A 21,988-nucleotide genomic window follows, 5' to 3' on the forward strand; every position below is an offset into this window, starting at 1 on the left:
CAGCTTCTTGAAAATGTCAAGGAACTTGGAATACTGCTGCTTTTTGATTTCCTCTCTGAACCTCTGCGGATATGGAATCTTTGCATAAGGTGAGAGCTCCAATGGCTTTTCTTGCCTTTCTTGAGCTTTCTTTTTCTCCCATTTGAACTCTTTCTTCTCAGGAACAGTTTTCTATGCAGCAAATTCTTTGGCAACTTCCTTTTCTTTTTCCTTTTCAGTTGCAAGATCATCATCTTTCTTTTTCTCAACTGAAGGCTTTACCACAGGTTCAATGGCTTTCTCACTCATAGTAGTAATCGCATTGCAGTGTTCCCTACTTGGATTTGGAATAGTGTTACCTGGAAAAGTTCCTTGAACTCTTTCAGTGAACTGCTTTGATAGCTGGCCAATCTGAGTTTCAAGATTCCGGATAGAAGCTTCTTGATTCCGGAATGAGGCCCTTGTCTCTTGCATAAAGGCTGAAGTGTCTTCTCTGAAATTATTGGAACTTTGAATGTAGTCTGATGTGGTCTTGGATAGTTGTGCAAAGGCCTTTTCCCATTCTGATTGTTGAGGAGGTTGCTGTTGCACTGGCATAGGAGGATTCAGCTGATGGTTCGAACTGTAACTAAATCCCGGGTGTTGATTTTGATTTTTATTTCTCCACCCTTGATTTTGATTATTATCATATTGGTTCCTCCCTGGATTATATAGAGCTTTTTGATCATGCCAAATTCCATTAACATCTGCAGTTTCGGGTGCCTGGCAGTCTTCAGTAGCATGAGTACCTGCACAAATATCACAAATGATAGCAGGAGTATTAACAGAAGAAACTTGAAATTCAGAAAATTGTTTTGCGAGAGCATCTAGCTGTTGTTGCTGTTTCTTATTGGATTGTAAAATCTGCTCATTCTGAGCCAAGATGGCATCACAACCATCAAGCTTCATTATCCCCGCTCTTCTCTGTGGTACCGGAGCATTATCGTACTCTTGAGAGGCTAGAGATTCTAGCAATTCTAAAGCTTCCTCTGGAGTTTTTGTTTTTAAGAACCCTCCTGATGCAGCATTCACCAATGTCCTTGTGTTGGGCGTCATCCCTTGGAAGAAAGTTCTCGCTTGTTCCCATGCTTCAATGCCATGTTGGGGACACTTCCTGAGTAGTCCTTTGAATCTTTCCCATGCTTCATATAGAGATTCACTTCCTTTTTGTTCAAAAAAAATGATATCCGCCTTGAGCTTTGCCATTTTCGAAGATGAGAAAAAAAATTCTAAAAATTTGGTGGCCAAATCGTCCCAATGGGTGATGCTCCCTTGAGGTAGTGATTGCAACCAGCCTCTTGCTTCTTCTTTAAGTGAACAAGGGAACAATCTGAGCAAAATAGCATCCCGAGACACCCCATTCATCTTCAAGGTATCACAGTATAGCAAGAAGTTTTCCAGATGGATGTAAGGGTCTTCCGTGCTTCCTCCGGCAAACTGGTCCTTTTGAATCAGTTGTAATAATGCAGGCTTGAGTTCAAAGTTGTTAGCATCCACTTGTGGTCTAACAATGCTAGCTGTCTGTGGAACTCGAGCAGGAGTCATGTAATCTCCCAACGTTCTCGGAGGTGGTGGAGGTGCATTGTTGTCTCCCATTGCTTCTTCTCTTGGTTCTGTTGAGCTTGAAGCTTCTTTCTCTTGATGTCTTCTTTCTTTAGCAAGTTTTCTGTTTCTTTTTGCTGTTTTCTCTATCTCTGGGTCAAATTGCAAGGAATTGGTGTCAATGGTACCTCGCATAAACCAGAAAAATAGATTATATAAAATAAGAAAATAAAACTGAATTTAAATAACAGAAAATTAAATAACAGAAAATAAGGTCCAATCTAAAGAATTAATAGCTACTATTAATGTTGAAATAGTAATCCCCGGCAACGGCGCCAAAAACTTGTTGCTACTCACGGCAAGTGCACCGATCGTACAAGTAATATATGATTAAGTAAGAGATCGTTCCCACGAGGATTACGGTTCAAGCACCAATTCACTATCGCAACTCAAGTTGGACAATCAAAGTGTATTTGGAAACAGGATTTGAATTGCAAAATTAAAACATTAAATATTAAAGCTAATTACTTGCAGGAATTAAAGACGTGAAATTAAAGATGTGATTTAAGAATGTAAAAGAAAAACGTAGCTAGGGGTTCGATTTCATTTAATCTCCTTATTATGTTTGAATTCCTTCTTAATGTTAATTGTCCTTAGTATCAATCTAATCAATTCTTTCGCATGTTATTAGAGCTCAATCCCTTGTTACTCTAAAACCTTTACAATATTGGAAGAACCCTAGTTCCCCGGTTATTCCCCAAGCATGCAAGCATTAAATTCAAGAATCTTAAAGATTACGCAAACCCTATATCTATCCCTAGAATCATAACGTTTACGATGAAGTTATCAGATATGGATCACACACCAACATTCCTATTGTCATGCATTCACCGATGATCATTATATAAGATTCAAGCCTATATAAAGCATTAAAAACAGATAACTTCATTCATGATATAAAGGAAAATTAACACAGCGAATTTGTTCAAAACATAATAAATCGACTAAAATCCATCTAACCCTAACTACTTAAAGAACTAGCCGGACATAGCAAAATCAAGAACAAAAGAAAATATAAAAGCTCCCCCAAACTCCATAAGTGATTGGTGGATCTTCAATATCTTCGGTGGACACTTGACGTTGATCCGTCTCCGCCGCTCACGAACATGAATCTGATGTTTCTCCGCGTTCCTTCAGCCTCCAAGCACCCAAGAGTTGTTTAGCAATGTAAAAGTTATGTATTTCTGGTCCCCAATGGTGTTTAAATAGGTCAAGAGTTCGTATTGCAGTAGAAAACTTGAATGGGCCTAAGTTGGATCTGACTGGGCGCTTAAGCTTGTTGTAGCGCGCTTAAGCGCCCTAGGACGGTGATTTTTGACTCGCGTTGCGCGCTGAAGCGCTCTGGAGGGCGCTTAAGCGCGCTCCTCGCAACGAAACTTTCTTCTTGTCCTGCGCTTAAGCCTTGAGTTGGGGGCTTAAGCGCCCAGAGGCAGTGGCAATTGCGTTTTTGGAGAGCTTAAGCTTCTGAATGGGGGCTTAAGCTCCCACTTCTAACAACTTGATAAGATCTTCAATCTTATTGTTTTCACCTTGATTCATCTTCTTTTCTGATTTGATCTCTCTTTATCTAAATCTTCATATTTGAATCATTTGTTATCAAATCCCTTTAAAAATAACAAATATATTAATTAGTTCCAACAATCAGATAATGTTCATGATTATCATTTTAAAACCCTAATTTTTGACTTGTTCAACTAGATAATTCATATTATTTTAGTCCATTAAACAAGATAAACTAAAGGTTTATCATTACGTGAAATAAAAGAAAAATTATCTAATCCGAACACTCAAACTAAAAATTATGACATTTCAAAATTTTACCTTTAAACTACCAAAATTTTGTGTCGTCATATATCATCATCCTGTTATATTCTAAAAACTTGTTGCAACTCTGATAGCGAGTTCTAAACTGACTGCCATGCGTCTTGGCGCAGCTGAGCATTTTGATTTGTTTGACCATAAAACTCATTACCATTGACAACAAATTCAGTAGCCTAAAATCTCGTGTCATGTGACATTTGAAGCTGGCTGCCATAACAAGTTTGTTACCGTGGCGTTATAGTAAATCTTCGGTACCTTGTGTAAAAAATCACTTCAATCCAAAATTTTAAAATGTTAAGTGATAATTTTTTTAATGATTTATATTATTCTCTAACACACCCTCTCACGCAAGAGCCTTTTGAGCTTGAAGCTTGGATATTGGACAGGCTCAATTTTTGATTTATCTTTTTGTACTTTTCTATTTAATTCCACAAGTGGGGCGGTGAGGATTGAACTCGTGACCTTACGGTCACTCAAGCTCTTATACCATGTAAAGAACCACTTCAACTGAAAAAATCTTAAAGTGATGAGTGAGAGCCTTTTTAAAGATTTATATTATTCTCTAACACCACGTGATATTCCTATAAAAAAAATTGTGAACAGTGGCGGTATGTTCAAAGTCCCGCAAACTGCTGCGATAGACTGAAATAATGGAATGAGTTCAATGACGTAACTTGAAAAAACATGTTCTACTATTTTTGTGTTTTTAAATGCTATCCCCCCTGCTTGTTATTTATGGTCACGAATTTGGGTGTGTAATTTGAGAGCAGTATTACTGTGGTATTGAGCACGGGGTACGATAGTACTCTAAAATTAAATTACAAATTATATATTTTAAAAAATATATAACTATAATAAACTTTTTTTCTCTCTTTAAAAAATATGTTATGTCAACTGATATGTTATGTTCCAATTAATAGGTTTTACATATGACCATAAATCGATAATATATCTGATTTTTTTCGTGTAATTCTCTATGTTACACTGACATAGGACACGGGATACGACACAACACGACACTCCGACACGTTAATTATAAAAAATATTAAATTTTGACACGTTAGGACACGTTTTGATATTATATAATATTTTTAATTTATGTAGTGTATATTATATTTAGTATTCAATAATTTAAAAAAAAATAAAGCTAAACTTATAATATCCATCAATTTTGCAAAGTTATCTCAAATGTTTATATTAAACTCAATAAAATCGTAATTGTAATCTAACGAATCTAATAGTTGGAACTCAAGATGCAACGCAACGTAACATTTGAACTTTTTTTTGAGTATTTGCAACAAGTATTGAAGTGTCGGAAAGTGTCGAAAAGTGTCACATATCAGGATTTTTGAAGTGTCGGTGCTTCATAACTAATTCCATTCATTGTTTCTTGTACTGGTTCAAGTATTTTTTTTTTTTTTTTAAAAAAAAAACCATGAAGTCTCTGTCCTTCTAGAAACAAAAAATAAAATAAGGGTGTTGTGTGGTTGTGTATTAATTAACTAAGCCAAAAGAGGGAAGTTATGGTATGGTAACTTACAACAAATTAAATATAGAATAATTTCGAGATCGGAATAAGATGTCCATCTTAAAAATAAATAAATTATTTTATTAGTATCAGTTATTTGATTAAATGGTTTTCTGATGAATAATAAATATCTTTATACACATACTTTTAAATTATATAAAAGTTTAAAAAGTTGAATATTTTAAGTTTGAATAAAAATTATTAATAGTTTATGCAATAGTTGAATTGAATCAATAATTTATTTTTTTGGTATAAATCTGGAGGTATTCTCGTTCAACCTCCTCCAGTCATCTTGAAGGAACATAGGGAAAGAACATAGGGTGCATTAAATTTTGCCACCGAAAAAAGGATGAGACTAATCCCCTATCGAGAAGAAAGACGATTCATCTGGCCCCAAAAGATTTTCCAAAAATTTGTTTGAGTCAAGATTTAAATTCCTGACCCAACCAAATTTTTAGGAGCCTAGTTGCCACTGAGCTACCTTAGTTGTTATAAAATTTGTTTGTTACGTTATTTCATTAACATATTATTTTATATGATTGGTGTCAAATTCAATGCCCCAACCATTTGTAAATTTTTACTTATTATTTTTTCCTAATGTTTTCATAATTCGTGAGCTATCTGTTTCTGAATGGTTTATAATCTATCTGTAATTCTTCTATATATTGAGATATGTTTCATAATTGTTCTATCTTTTGAAATGATTTTAAGTAATTGGTCATCTGCTAAAAGTAAATTGCTCAAAAGACAAAAATACATACTCAAAATTGTTAAATTACGAATGTAAATTTACGTAAAAGTATTGCTAATACGACTAAATTATTTTTAACAATTAATTATTTGAACAATAAAATTATATTTGTGTATATTAATTTAGGATAATACTTTTATCATTTTACATGAAATAAAAATTACTTCGTAGTTCCTATAGAGAAAATAAATGTAGATAGAAAAAAAAAATGAAGTAAAAGAAAAAATTTACAATAAAACCCACGTCTAAATATAGGTGTAAGAATATTTTGATCTAGAGACACATTAACCCCATTATCGAGACAAATGCATATAATGGGAGAAGGATATATTGTTATACTTCAAAGACTAACGAATATTCTAATTTATTTATTTTTTTCAGTCAAAGCCAAGATGATGGATTTGTAACCAAGGAATTAATACTATCGAAAGCGACAAGCTAACTCCCCACAATGATGGGCTGATATAATTTAGATCTATGGTCAAATCACACTTGCCTTAATAGCAAAACCAATATTATGAACTATAATATGTTTCACCTTTTTCTTTAATTTGGTAATCCGTTGCATTCCGCTTTAATTATGAGAGGGCACTCACAAATTATTAATTTATTATTTATCATGCTAGCACATTTTTAGTGCTACAGGAATATCTATTCCGTTGTCAAAAAGAAAAAAAAATGAGATAAGGATGAAAATAATTGTAATTAATAAAAAATATAACCCGTATCTTTCAAAAAAATATAACCCGTGCTTGTCTGCTTGATACTCCCATGACATTAAAAATATTTTCCTATCATGACACTACCAAATAGAAAACAAGTGGCTACTTCATTTTCATTTCTTTTTATTTACTTTTTCATTTGGACCAAAAATACTAATCATAAGATATAATAGAAGTTCATTAAACTAAGGCAAGAACACATCCCAAAATCAAACCAAAAATAATTCTTGTTTTTGATAGGGAGAACTTTGTCACTCATGTGATCCTATCTAATTCAAATCGAACTAATTGAATAATCGATGGATAACATCATTTAGTTTCTAAATCATGACTATTTCATTAATCTGTCCTTTTGTTTGGTTACCGTGGACTAATAAGCTTAACTTTCTATTTATATAATATCTTCATCATATAAATTATTTATTAAATTGCTTATTTTATAAATATTTTAATCTTTAAAAAAATATAAAAAATATATATTTTATTATATATAATAAATAGTTGAATAATTAAAATTTTTAAATAATATTCATTTCAGTGTATATATTATTATTTTATTTCATTTTTCAAGTTAATATTAAAACAATATAATACTAATATAATTTTTTATAAATTTCATTTATATCACTGGTAGAAACTCGGTTATTTTTTTAATAATTGTTCATACAATCTTCTAGTTTATATTAATATAAATATTTTTCAATTTGTAATTTCTGAAAAATATTATGATTTATGCTATCTGCTAATAATATTAGTAAATGAGTAAAATTTAAAAATAAATTTATTAATGACAAAAATATTTAAATAACTATTAATTTAGTATTCATTTAATTTATTATGTAATATATTAATTTACTTATTTATTAAGAAATAAAATACTCATAAAATATAATTTTAGTAAATGATTAAACAAACAATGCAAACACAATACAAATAAAAAGAAAGGAAATAATAGCCTCATGTTGCATAAGAAATATAGATTATGTTACACATCCATAGAAATTTATGCCAATTTTTCTTTTCTTTTTCTTTTTAAATTGTGAACCCCACATATTTGTGTCATCCACATGAGAGCACTATCTCATGTAACATGAGATTAGTAAACCCCAAAAAAGAAAAGATTTGGTGTTTGTCCTTTTAAGTGAGAGAAATAGATACATATTAAAAATCATGGAGGAAGAAAGTGAGTGATTTTTAATTTAAATTTTAAGGGGAAATTGTGTTATTTAAAACTTAGGGAAAATGTTTGCCATTTTAAAGAACATAACTTTGTGTCATTTTAGATGAAACGATATCGTTTTGGTGCATATTTGGAATTTTTTTACATTCTCTCTCCTCTACTTTCTCTCTCTTCCTAATTTTATAGAGGAGAGAGAATGTAAAAAATCTCCAAATATGCACCAAAACGATATCGTTTCATCTAAAATGACACAAAATTATGTTCTTTAAAATGACAAACATTTTTCCTAAGTTTTAAATAGAAAACACTAGTTTTAATCAATGTTATTAAACCCTACCCGATTATTGACCCAGTCGAGGTACTGGGCCACTAGGTCACACTGGTTCAACTGCATGAATCGGTAAGTATATGTAAATCTATAATTTTTATTTAAAAAACTATACTCAAATACATGTAAAAAAATGATATTAATTCCAAATATTTTAATATGAAAAATAATAAGTTACACATCATTCTCCAACAAAAAATCAATCAAACATTTAATACTCTTGTTGTTGGTACTTCAGGTTCAATAGACGATATCTCTAACTATAAATCAAATCAATATTCCCTGCATATTGCATAACCAAGATAATATTAGTGTTTTAGGTACATAATCTATGTAAATCAATAAGCAACAGATCACTCAAAAATTTCAAAAAATAAACAAACCATTTGTGTGTGAGACTAAAAAAAAAGGCATCAATTGATGAGAACAAACCATTTTTCTTTATTAATCGATCCAGGTCACCGATTTTTACAAAAATCGTTCGAGTCGTACCGATTCCATTACATAACCGATCCAATATGAAAATTGGATCGATTATATGATCGGTTCATTGTTTTTCGGGTTTACCCGATCAGGTCGATGCAGTTTTATAACATTGGTTTTAACTAAAATAACCATCTTTTAAAAAGATAAATATTTTTTCCAAAAAGAAATTGTGTCATGTGACTAATGTCGTAAGTTTGTTAGACAAATGAACACACAAACTAATTGATCAAATAATAATAATTTGATCAATTATTATCAAGGGAAGGGTTATATTTATAATTTTTATTTTATAAATTACGCTATATACTAGGGATAGTGCATTGTATGCTCGAATATACTATTCATAATATATAGTATAATTTGTAAAAAAATTTATAAATATAACTTTTCTCTTTTAAAAATCATAACTTATAATTGTTAGATCCCAAATCAATGGTTGAGATCAAGAATATGATTTTTATTTTTTAAACTAGAATCAAAATATTATTCTTTATATAATTTACAAACAAAAATTAACGGATAAGATAAAAAGTACAAGTTTTTAATGTTAGATGGGACTTTAAAAAAATAATACATTTATAAATTTAGTTTTCCAAAATCAACTTAACAATTCTTAATGCAAACGCAGACCGAAAGGAAAGATCAGGACGATTGGAACCGACATATTTAAGCCAATTTTCGCGCTTTAAGGTAGAAGCCTAGAAGGTATTTTCTAATATACATATTTATGTTATTGGAGAATTATTTTCTCCTGTAATAATTCGATTTATATGCAGTATTTTTTTTTTTTTTAATAAATGTGAATCCCATATAAAATATGTTTATAATATGAGAATTTTTTTTCCTATTGCATAAAAAAATTGAAACACGTGTATTTATGAAGAGGGATATTCTTATTCCCAAAAAAACCTATCAACGTACTTCCTAACTAATCATTTTTGGATGAGAGAGAGAATATTGAAAAGTTTATAAAAAGAAAAAATAATGATTTAATGATAATTAAATAGATATTGAGTTGATAGTAAATTTTTTGATAGTAAGAATATTCTCTCTATATTTATTTCTCATTTGTTTCGACAACACTGATAAGTGCACTGTTTTTTTTTTATATATCAATTATTGTTGTTAAAATCTCGATTTATCATTACGATTTTACGTTTTTATGATTTTTTTTCATCAAAACGATTTTACTAATATTCCAAACGCTTTTATATTTTTATGTTTTTTTACGATTTTTTTACATTGCGATTTTACGTTTTACGATTTTTTAATTTACTTCTGATTTTTATTAAGATCTCGATTTTAACAACATTAATATCAACCTTAGCTCCATCAAAATTTCCATTAATTTTAATTTTTTGAACCACTAATTCCAAGTGTGCGGCAAGTCTGTCATTAAGATCTTATACCTGCCAATGAAATGTCTTTTCTTTGTCCATTTCTTTCTTCCTTCTAATGGACAGATCAATACGGCCCACATCTATTTTTGAAGTAAAATATCGAAAGCAATAATTTAAGTACTAATTTGGCACTTATATATTATTCTTTTTTAATTTAAAGTAATAATTATTAAAGTATTTATATAAAATTAAGATATTTATTAAATATTTTATTTCAGAAAACACAAATTTATGTAATTATATTACCCTCTTACTTTACCAGTGCTTTCTCATTCTATTTAATAATTTTTTTTAAATACTTAAAATATAAAATTAAATGAAAACGATAAATAATGTGACAAATGATTGTCAACAAACAAACTTCTAAAATTATTTTAAATTGTTCACTCGATAACAATGATCTTTCTAAGTTATATAATAAATAAAAAGGTTTGCTTTTTCTGCATTAAGTCCAATATTACGTTATTTTGGAACAGAAATTATGGTGTTTTTGTAATTTTAATTTATTTTAGGGTTATAATAATATTTAAATTTAAATTTTTTAAGATTTCAATACCAAAACGACGTCGTTTTGAGAACAAATGCAGATAAGTTATCTACAATAACTGCATAAATATTTTTTTCAAATAAAAATGTAGGGTATATTTATAATTTTTTTATAACTTCTTATAATTAAATTTTATATCACTAAATTAAAATTTAATCAACAATTTTCTCACTTAATGGCATTTTATAATTATTAATTTAATTTTAATTAAATGAACAAATAATTAAAAAATATTATAAAAAAAGTAAAATTGTTAATATAACTCCTTGTTTTTTTTTTGTAGTTAATATAACTCCTTGTTAAATAGTAGGGGTGTTAACGGGCCGAGCCGAGCTTTGATCTTAAAAGGCTAAGCCTGTATTTAAATGTGTCAGTCTGACCAAGCCTGTTACCTGTTATAAATATAATTATCAGCCTGTGGCCTGACTTATTTACAAAAGATAAAAGCCTGGTTTAACTTGTTAGCTTTTTAAAAAAATATAAGACAACAAAAATTTATCCAAACAGAATATGTAATCAACAACAATTGTAATTCCATAAATGTTTATAAAATCAATGTATATCCAAACAGCATAATATAAAATAAAATCATTCAAAAAATCTGTTTAACCAATGAAATGGGGTGAAATGGATTGAGGAGAAAGAGAGGGCTATTACAAGTAGTATAAAAAATATAAAATAAAAATAAAAATAATATACAAGGCCAGCCAGAAAGGCTCTATGGCTCAGCTTTTGAATTGGAGCCTGAGGCCTTTTTATTAAACGAGCTTTTATTCAAGTTCAATCCTGGTGCCAACAACTAATTTTAGACATGTAAGCAGTCTTCACGAGCCGAGCCAAAGGCCCTTGGTTCGTTTAGCACCCCTATTAAATAGTATAGAGAGTAAGGTAAATTTTCAAATGGAACACATAAATTATTATTTATTTATTTTTTGAAATCAACCCTAATTACTTCTCTGATGGAATTAGATCTTTCTGATATTCACACATAAGCTTCGACTTTTTGAGTTGACTATAGGAGTAATCCGGGGGCGAGTTGAAGATATTTAAACCATTCTCAAAGATGTCATGCGAGAATCGAAACAAGACTCTTGCCTTTTCACTTATTTAGTTCCTTTGCTACCAATTTAGCTACCACCATTTTGTCATAAAAAAAATGAGAACTTCGATCTCGTTTGATTGTCGAAGAACTTATCAGTAACAATGACTCATATCTTTTAGCTGTTACAAATTTCTGCTAATTCTTCACGATTCTCGTCAAAAAAATTCGTTTAATTTGTTGCCGAGAAAATTCAAGAAAAAGGAAATTCTTTGTTTCTCCTCCCGTTTCTTTTTTTGAATAAGTGTCTGAAATTGATCTAGTGAATCCGGATTAATCCAGAAATCTCTCCCCCTATGTTGCATTGCACAAAGGTCATCCATATTTTATATCAAAAAGTAGGATGACCATTATTCTTCATTCAGTTTGGATCACGAGGATTCACTGATAAATAAATAAATAAAAACTTTCCGCTTGGGTACCAAGAGGAACACAATTTAAAATTTGTAACAACAAATTACCAGTGTTCATCATTGCAAATTTATTTTTTTTGAGGATTATTTTGTAAAAAATAAAAATAAAAATAAAATGAGAGATAAATACTTGACATGTCATCATCATTATTCCATGTGGTTATTTTTTATTGGTCCATACCTGCATGCCAGCATCTCTAAAAAGTTTCATAATATTTACCTTCAATTTCAAGTTATTTTTTTAATTAAGTATAACCGTTTTTCATTATTTATGTTTTATTAAAATTGAAATTCATCTTATTCTCTAACTACTACTCTCTATATGTTTCTTTTATCTCTCTATTTATTCTATCCTTATCATTGTTTTAATTCTTTAAATAGTTTGAAATTTTTATTTGTTTTATACACAAACACCTGTGTTCTTTCGTTTTATGGTGATTTTGCTATCTTCAAAATAAAGTAACATTAAAGTTATTGCTTAAGTTTTTTATGTATAATTTTTAATTTTTGTCATCTTTTACATTAGTGGTTGGGAGTATGAAAACTTCGTCTTTGATAATATGATGTGATTCAATCCAGGTCGTGAAAAAGACAGTTATTGTGTTTCCAAAAAAAGAAGAAGACAGATTTTGTAACTATTTTAGAGCCTGTTTGTTTGGGCTTTTCAAAAAAATAAATTTTATCTCTTTTTTATTTTAGAAGTATTTTTTATTAAAGTTAAAACTATTTATATATTTATAAAAATATTTAGTTTTTAAAAAAAATATTTGGCTTTTGATTTTTGTTTTTTTAGAAGTTAAAATTTTTAGCTTATGAAAAAAAGTAGATTTTTGACTTTTTTGTTACTTCTGTTTTTTTTTAAACAGACATCCAAACGAACTAAAAACGAAAAATATTTTTTTATTGAAAAAAAGCAACTTTAGAAAAAAAAAAGCTCATCCAAACGGGCCGTTAATTCTTTCTCCTGTGGATACCTAGTATTCAACGAGAAGTTACATGCTAGCCATTCCTACATGAAGATATGATAAATATTAGAGTAAATATCTTTTCGGTCTTCAGCAAATTTTACGATGTCCGCTTTAGTCGCAAATAAAAAGGTTATTTGTGATTCCTAAAAAATTCAAAGTGGATTCATTTTAGTCTTTTTGAGGGACTAATGTGAGTCTTTTTTGAATTTGTGAATGATCACAATTTCAACTAAATGAGTCCATTTTGAATTTTTCATGGACTATGAATAGTCTTTTTATTTACTATGAACTAAAGCGAATATCATAAAATTTATCGAGGATAAAAAAGATATTTACTCTAAATTTGTATCACCATAACTACGCTTAAAGTTGTAGTTTATGTGGCTTTGTCCACCTAGAAAAAGACATCTAACTGTTTACATGTAAGTAGATGTGGGGAATCCCAACCCCACCAATTATTCTTCTAACATGATTCTTCTGCAACCATTGAAAATGACATAGTGGTGATTATTATCACTAAAAGATGGTGTTAAAAAATAGTGGTGATTTATGAGCCAATCTTCTTGCTCGGAGTTGTGCAGTTGGAGACTAGCGAATGTGAGTTAAGTGGGCGAGAAAGGAAAATGGGTATAAAAGCAAAAGTATCTAATCTTAGACTTGTTAAAAAAGAATTAGAGTTTTCATATATATAAGTCATTGAGATTGGTTTAATGATGAGTGATTTGAATAGTTTATTTTAAGTTGTGTGTTCAATTTCCACTATTGTATAAAAATAAAAAATAAAAAGAGTTTTCATATATGTAAGTTGTTGGATGGGCTTCTAAAGATTTCAGCTCAAAATTGTATAAACAACACTGAGCCATTCATAAAGGGCCTCTCAAGTTTTTCTTACTCTTTTTTTTGAGTTTAATATTTTTTATGTTGTACAAGATAAATTTATCTCTTGTACACACATAAAAGTATGTGGAGTTCATGTGAGTCTATGTGAAGGGAAGAGAGGGAAAGAAAAAATATGAGACCCAAATATTTTTATGTGTGTGTAAGAAGAGATAAATTTATTTCCTACAACATGAGAAACATTAATCCCTTTATTTTTAAGAGAAATGTCAAAAGGAAAAGAAAATAAAGGTGTATTGCGCAGCAAAAACCATTGGCCACAACTCATGATTCTCTAGTTTATATAAAATCGAAGTTAAAGTAATTCTACATTTAAAGAAAGAAAAAAAACCTGGTGCACAAAACTAGTGACATGTGATCATTAGTCTCGTGTCGTCATACAAAGTTTATGGTTTTTGTTATTTTCTCAATACGATGGATTGAATCTTGATTCCAATGTTAACTGAAGCTTAGTATTCAGGTAATTAAGGTCTTAGTGATTCGATACCTATTTAATGAAGAAATAAATAAATAAAAAATCTAGGTAAGAGATTAATTAAATACATTTATCAATTTCACGGATCAATGAGTCACATCAAAACTCCTGTTTAGTTTCCATTCACCAATTAATAATAATCCTATGCTAACCGCGACTGTTGCTCTGGTGTATTCTTAATTTCTATATTATACATGCTATCAATTTACTTGAAACATTGTCCATTCTTAACAACGGCAATTGTTTCCAAGTTTCAGTAATTTCACCATCTATGGTTGATTGTTTTCTTCTTCATTCAAAACAATTAAATGCCACATCAACCCATGAGATCAGTGTAGCTTGAAATTCATGGGATTTTGATTGAGAGATAAGTAGTGAGATTTATCACCATTTTTTTTTTTTAGAGTCTCCGATAATCTCATATGTTTTTTATAAATTAATCCGAGTTCGAAACGACTACAGGATTAAAGTTTTAAATTTTTTCAAAACATAGTACTAAAAAATATCAAACAAATATTCTTACTCGCACCTGCCTAAGTGAGTGAGATTTAACATCATGTTTGTAGTTGAAGAATAGGTACCCAGAAATTAAATTAACGTCGTTTCTTTAGTTTGAGTATCTTTCCTCCATTGAATAAGTTCATTAACCCTGTTTTGTTAGGTACCAACCTACCCGTCACATCCTTTTTAATGGTGAACATTTATGATGTGCCAATTGAAGTGATTTTGATTGAGAGATAAGTAGTGACATTTATTATCATGTTTAAGTATAAATTGTGAGATTGTTTTAGTTTTAACATACCCTTTAATAACTCAGAAACTTATCCAAAGAAATTACAATGTTTTTGAAATATTTTAAGATAATATATATGAAGATTCAATTATTCCATCATCCTAAATATTTCAGAGAAATATGTTGTTGCAAACTCTTTATCAAACTCAATTTAGATTTTACAAGCGTTGTTTACTTTTACATACTTAAGGCAGGCCAACAGATCTACTTTTGGAGCAAACTTATTACAAAGGCAAACTAAACTTAGTACAACTTATAATTTATTTGATGCATGGAAGATCTAAACTTCATTTGTACTTCCTTTCTTTCACCGGTCCCCTTGGAATCTTGTTAAGAACTTTAGAATCCAATGTCTTGAACAATCTCTTCACGTCTTGGTTTCCTTTGCTTGCTAGATAATCCACCTCAGATTCATACCGCTCATACATAATGGGAAGAGTCACCAGGCAGAGAAACACTGTAGAAGAATATATATATATATATATATATAGCAGATCAACAATTAAGAAAAACCTCAATTAGGAAAAATTGATAACTATGCCATGATAAAGTGAATTTGTTTGGGATCTCACTGATATATAGAAGATTTAAAGCGGAGAAAAAATTCCCAATAGTTGACATGACCCAGAGACCGGCGATTGTCTGAAATTCAATCACTTGATGTTAATTAACTAACAAATTAATTAAGAAAATGGTCTGATATATAGGAGAAGTTGGTGTAATTGAAAATAGTTTCACTATACCACAAAGAAGTGTGTAAGGTCTTTCCCAGTTGAAATGTCATAAAATCTCCTCAACAAAAAGTTGAGCTTGTTATAGAAGTATCTAAAGGTGGATTCCGGGATCTCAAAATCATATATATCAGGAAGTCTCCTGCAATGCAACTGATTAATATTTACTCCACAGATTATAAAAGAAAGCTTTTAAAATATGGGAAGGATCCGTTTATAAACTTTTTTTACAAATTTTTGCAAATTACAGTATGTACTCCCAGGAGAACATAGTGTAATCTAGTATTCTCTTGAGAGTACATGGTGTAGTTTGTAAGAATTTGTAAACAAAAAGTTTATAAATATAACCATCTCCTTTAAAATAAGGAGTGCACAATTAATTTATACAAGTTTAAAGTTACATTACCAAGTGATTAGTCCTGCTGCATTATACCAAACAAAGAGGATGAGCATGAGGGCCATGAGAATGTGACAGAGTAGAGTAACAAAATTATATTCAACCACTTCGAAGAGAAACCAAACGATGGAGAAACCAGCTACAATTCCTCCCGATAACATCTTGTCTTTCCATAGCAATATATCGGCAACTGCAAAATCAGATAAATCATATCACAAAAAAGAACAACTTTAGAAGAAAAAAAAGGTTGTTTTCGCTTTTGGTCATTGGAATATGAACAAAAATGCACCAAATGTTTTGGATAAAACTTAAAAAGCTATAGGAGAGAAGCCTTCTACAAAACATGCTACGAAACGGTTTGAAGTTATAATTCTAACCTTGGCATCTCCCCAATTATGAACTTTTTTTTTTTTGGACTTAACGTATGTAATGATGAAGATTTTTTGGGGTAAAAATTGAGGATGAATTTGATGCATGATCAATCCTATTATGAGTATTTAGAAATTTAAGGGAGGAATATTTGAGTACGTGACATTAAATTATAAGATCCTCTATATATTTAACATGACAATTAGAATTTAGAAACATGAAGGCTTATTAATTAATGCAAAAAATGGTGAACTTGTAAATTATCTTACGCTTTCCTTCGCCAAGGAGTGCGTGAAGTGGTCTTTGACGGCCAAACAAACCTGGCCTCTGTGCAGGTTCATGGGAACGGGTTGGCATGGCTACAAATTGAATGATTGAATTGAAATTGTCTTTGTAGTGTTTGTTGATTCCCCTGAACCAAGTTCCTAGCACTGTTTGTGATTCATGCGCCGTGAGGCCTATCTATATGCAATGTACAGAAGATTTTATGGTTCTAAGCTTTGTGACCAAGAAATTAATTATCTCGTTGCATGGACGAAAGGTATGGCTTTGGCATGGCCTTCAAGTTTTATTTCCTCGTGCCCACACATGATTAATTAAGATACCTTGTTAGTGTCTCCCGTTTACCCTCACCTATCCCGAATAGTGTTTTCTTGTATTTAAGGGGTACTCTACATTCTTTGTTTTATACTTCCATATTGAACTATTATATATGTCTCACTATCATTCAACTCGGTCACAAAACAAGTGACCGGGGAGAATTCATATAAAAAAATTGGATATACTTTATTTAAATTGCTCCATGATGAATTGTCACGATGTTCCATGTAATAATGGGATTGAATTGTAATTTAGGATATAATTATGAGATGTTATAATTGTGGATTTGAATTAGGCTAAAAAAAAAAATACGTAGAAAATATCATATAATATTAAGATTATATATTAAAAATAAGTTAGAGTTTTTATATGATCCCTTAATTTTATTATATTTCATGATTTATTCTTCTATTTTATAATACCTATTTAATATAAATTAAAATTAATACTTTACCTTTTTCATTAGAAAAATATTAATAATTTAACTTTTGTATCACATAGCCATTATAGAATATTGTTTAGTTTTAAGAAAAAAATTCAATCTTAAGAGGAGCCCATCACAGGTAAATTATTATCAATGAGCCAAGTAATAATTTATCACAATAAGTAAATTTCACACTATATCTAAATTGAAAAATTAGGTGGTTAAGTTTGGAGTATCTCATATGATAATGAAAGATTTATTTATGTGCATGTTATTAATCATAAAGAAAAACAGGTCAAACATATGGTCTGGCTTTTTTTTTTCTTAAAATTATTTTTTAGAACGGTTATAAAAATATGTGTTTTATGTATTTTTTTTATTTTAAAAGTTAAAAGTCAAAATATAAAATAAAAATAATTCGAACATATTCTTTAAATTTGATTTTAAAAAAATACAGTTATAATATTAATTTTTTTTTTTACATAACAAATTTTATCAAACGAATTTTTTTTCTTGAAAATAAAAAACTCATTTTTAAAAATAGTATTCAAAAAACTCATTTTTAAAAATAGTATTCAAATAGAATTTATTCTCAAATTTTCACTTTTTTGCTTTTGTCCTTTATTCTTGGACAAAACAGTGAACGTAAATCATAAAGAAACACAAATTTTGACTATCCATCATGTTGGACAGTTCACATCGCCGAAAGTCATTCGGCCTTCAGCGTGACATGCTACAGAATGTTTCGTGAAAAGTTTAAAAAGTAATGCAACGTAAGAAATTATTCCCAACAAAAACTAGACATTTATTAACGTGGTTGATTTTGAAAAACGCTACTTTTTAGAGTCTCAAATTTTTTTTTTTTTTTTTGGGTACATTGTCAGGAGGTATCTCCATTCAACCTTCTCCGGGCACCATACCCTCAGAGTACGGCCCGTTTGGGAGTCTCAAAATTCTTTATCAAAATCAAATGTAACTCAATCATTATTAGTTAGGAAAAACATTATATATAAGGATGAATTGTATATATAAGTAAAATTGATATTCGTAGTGACGGGAAAAAAGGAAAAAAGAAAAAATGCGTGGACAGATTTGACACTAAATAATAATTGTATATATCAAATTGACTTTTAAGATATTGACTAGAGCAAGGAGAAAGTTTGAACCCACGTCTCATGCCTTACCTTTGATTAGGAGTCAGGCTATCATAGTGTTTGTTTGGTGGCTTAAATCATGTTGTTTGCTTTCTGTGGTATTAGGTGCCTCCTAATTTCTTAGTTAATTTGATGTTTATTGATTTATCTTAAAAAAATCTACATTTCATATAAAACAATTATAGTCCAAGACAACCAAAATATCACAAACATGCACTTATTTTTAAACTTTTAATAAAACCCTTATTTTCTTGTAAAATTTTAAGTCGCTGCATGTACTAAAAAACCTTGTGACTTTTAAAAAATAATAATGTTTCTAAAATTAGACTCTCATTGTTAATGATTTTATATTGTAATTCCCTTAACACTTATCCGTTACTTAATGCCTAAACTAAACACACGTGAACTAATGGGATTGAACAAAATTCATTAACATCTCTTTGATCTACGGATAAATAATCCACACAAAATTAAACACCACCCTCCTCCTCCATCCCCAATAATAATAATAAAAAAGAAATGCTTAAAAAATCACACATATTTGTTAATACTTGTTAGTATAGCTAAGTGATTAATTAATTATAAAATATATATTTTTAATTATGACCATCTATAGAGGGGGGAAAGTGCGTTGAATTACGTATTACAAAGTGTGTAATATTTCATCTAAGAAAGCTAGAACATCGAATGGAGTTGGTTTAAATGGTACATACTTGATTCTGCTTAAATCTTGGGATTACCTCCCATGAAGGATACATATGGTTTATTTTAAAAAAAAAAATTAGTAAAACAGTTTATGTTATTAAATTAATATAATAATTTGTTAAATTATTTAAGTGTAATAATAACACAAAAAAATATGACTTTTTTTTTTTGGTACATTGACAGGAGGTATCCTCATTCAATCTTCTCCGGGCATCATATGCCCTCGGGGTACGGCCCGTTTTAGTCCCCTCATTGTAACAGTGGGTGCACTAAGCTTTTGGGCTAGCCCCTCATTGTAACAGTGACAGTGGGGTTTGATCCCTGCACCAAACAATCTCTTGGAAGCTCAGCTGCCAACTGAGCTACGGAGTTATGACTTTTTAATTATATAACTTGTAAGTTATTATCGATACATCTTCCTTTGTAATGAATAATGATGGTGCCAAACCTATAACTATAAGGCTATAACCCCGTAGCATGCATGACCTTATAGCCTTAATGACTCCAATCTATGAGCAATGACTACACAATAAAGCAAAGGGAGTCATCCGCAAATTCATGATGATAAATAGGGGGCGCCAACTTTAGCAGTTAGTAATATAAAACACTTGACCATTGATGGTTGGCTTTTATAGTAGTCACCAACCTTGTCCTAAGGTAAGGCTTTCACTATAAATAGTGATGAAAGCATCCATCCCAGTGTGTCACCAATAATCAATAACCCCTTAATTAAATTATCTATTTTCTCTTTGAAAATGAAGATTTCATATGCAACATTGTGCATTATGGTTACTCTGCTGCTTGTTGCTCAGACAGAGTTGTCAATGGCAGTGACATGTAACGCGTTGCAACTGAGTGCATGTGCCAGCGCCATCACCTCGTCAAACCCTCCCACAAGTGTTTGCTGCACTAAACTGAAGGAACAGAGGCCTTGCCTTTGTCAGTATTTGAAAGATCCTAACCTCAAGAAGCTTGTTAACTCTCCCAATGCCAGGAAGGTTGCTGACACCTGTGGCTCCCCATTCCCCACTTGCTAGACTTTTGATTATTCTTCTTATCTGTTCTTCACTTCCAACCAACCTATAAGGTTAATTTATGGGAGCATCTTATATGTTTTTTCTATGTAATGTACTCTGTTTTGTTTGGCATCAAGTGGGACAGTTCCTCTGTTTGGTGTGGTCGTGCTACAACATTAATTGTGTGGTGCTTGTCAGTTGTTGGAGTATTTGATCTTGTATCAGCTATCTATTAATGAATGTAGTTTTCTGATTATCAACACTCGGGCTTTTACTTGCTTCATTGACCAAATAATCTCTCCTCACTTCTCATGACTTTTTTTCTGTCAGATTAAATTATAATTAAATCCCTTTACGTAACTAGTTATGGGACAATCATTCCCTACCGAGTCGTTCTTCTGTTAAATCTATTTAGTACAGAAAAAAAAAAAAAAGTGCACATAGTTGATATGATTAAAATTTAAAGGAATTGAAACCCCCAAGAAAATATATTTAAATGAATTGAATTTAGAATGCTGTACAACGTATGCATCTGAAAAGGTGAAAGGTGTGTAATCAACTAGTGTTTTTGTATTTGAATTAATGGCCATAGAAATGGGAAAATGAGCAAGGAATTAAGGATGAGTGATTAAGGTCTGTTTGATCGTGTTTAGATTTTTTTCTTCTTCTTAAAACTATTTTGTAGAATAGTTATTAAAACAAGTATTTTTTGTATTTTTTTTGCTTTAAAGGTTAAAAGTCAAAACATAAAGCAAAAATAGGTTAGATATACTCTTTAAATTTGATTCTAAAATCAAAATAAAAAACAGTTACAATTTTTAAATTTTTTTTTTGTAAAACAACCCTTGTCAAACGGACTTTTTTGTTTTTTTTAATTCTGAAAATAAAAAACTATTTTTAAAACCTGAATGTTCTTCTTATTTGCACTCCATCTATGTGCTTGCTAGGGGTGTAAATGAGCTGGACCGAATCAAACTTATGAAAAATATTTTGCGCTTAGCTTGGTCTATTAGCCTGGTACAAGCTGAATTATAAGCTTGACTTAACTTGTTTATGAAAAATTAAATGCTTAACTTGAGTTTGACTTGACTCATTTATAATTATAAAAAGTATTTTTTCAAACTCATATACGTCCAAATGATGAGACTATAAATGCATCAAATTTTGTATTCTTTCGTTAGAGAAAAAACAGTCATAGAACCCACTCAACCCCCATATAATTACATCTTTCATGTTATCTAACCGGAACAAAAAAATAACATTTAATACATTCAATTATTCCATTAGAGATTCGATTCATGAGTTAGTTTGGAACCAATTCAAGATACATTAATGCCGAGACTTCATGATCGAATAATGAGTCCGCAATTTCTTCTTAAACATTGATCCAACTCATGAAATATCAAGCCAGCTCACGGGCTTTCATGCCAAGCCTCGTGAAATTAGGCTTGAGCTTGTTTGCTAAACATGTTTTTTTTTTTTAAGATTGAGTCTGTTCTATTTTTTAAACAGACCAAACCAAACTTAAAGTAAGTCAAACCTTGGGTCCATAACAAGTCGTTTG

The 21,988-nt window shown here is 30.2% G+C and overlaps 3 protein-coding genes and 1 non-coding gene across 4 annotated transcripts; 2 read left to right on the forward strand and 2 right to left on the reverse strand.

The window, feature by feature from the left end:
- Positions 1 to 171: 171 nt before the first annotated feature.
- LOC133302035 (uncharacterized) lies at positions 172 to 1,563 on the reverse strand. Its single transcript, XM_061501755.1, has 2 exons — positions 1,314 to 1,563; positions 172 to 1,160 (listed from the first exon to the last, which is right to left on the reverse strand). The coding sequence occupies exons 1-2, from the start codon at positions 1,561 to 1,563 to the stop codon at positions 172 to 174; spliced, it is 1,239 nt and encodes a 412-aa protein (XP_061357739.1).
- Positions 1,112 to 1,218, forward strand: LOC133302047 (small nucleolar RNA R71). Its single transcript, XR_009750283.1, has one exon. It is a non-coding gene; the product is annotated as a small nucleolar RNA R71 (small nucleolar RNA).
- A 13,752-nt stretch (positions 1,564 to 15,315) lies between the features above and the next one.
- On the reverse strand, positions 15,316 to 16,882 carry LOC133302034 (reticulon-like protein B14). Its single transcript, XM_061501754.1, has 5 exons — positions 16,795 to 16,882; positions 16,166 to 16,346; positions 15,772 to 15,901; positions 15,601 to 15,670; positions 15,316 to 15,485 (listed from the first exon to the last, which is right to left on the reverse strand). The coding sequence occupies exons 1-5, from the start codon at positions 16,880 to 16,882 to the stop codon at positions 15,316 to 15,318; spliced, it is 639 nt and encodes a 212-aa protein (XP_061357738.1).
- A 3,281-nt stretch (positions 16,883 to 20,163) lies between these two features.
- Positions 20,164 to 20,445, forward strand: LOC133302045 (non-specific lipid-transfer protein 2-like). Its single transcript, XM_061501768.1, has one exon. The coding sequence runs from the start codon at positions 20,164 to 20,166 to the stop codon at positions 20,443 to 20,445; it is 282 nt and encodes a 93-aa protein (XP_061357752.1).
- Positions 20,446 to 21,988: the final 1,543 nt, after the last annotated feature.

Source organism: Gastrolobium bilobum, unplaced genomic scaffold (genome assembly GCF_033153095.1).
Source record: "Gastrolobium bilobum isolate Gb01-03AN ecotype WA unplaced genomic scaffold, APGP_CSIRO_Gbil_v1 utg19502, whole genome shotgun sequence".
Lineage (NCBI taxonomy): Eukaryota > Viridiplantae > Streptophyta > Magnoliopsida > Fabales > Fabaceae > Gastrolobium > Gastrolobium bilobum.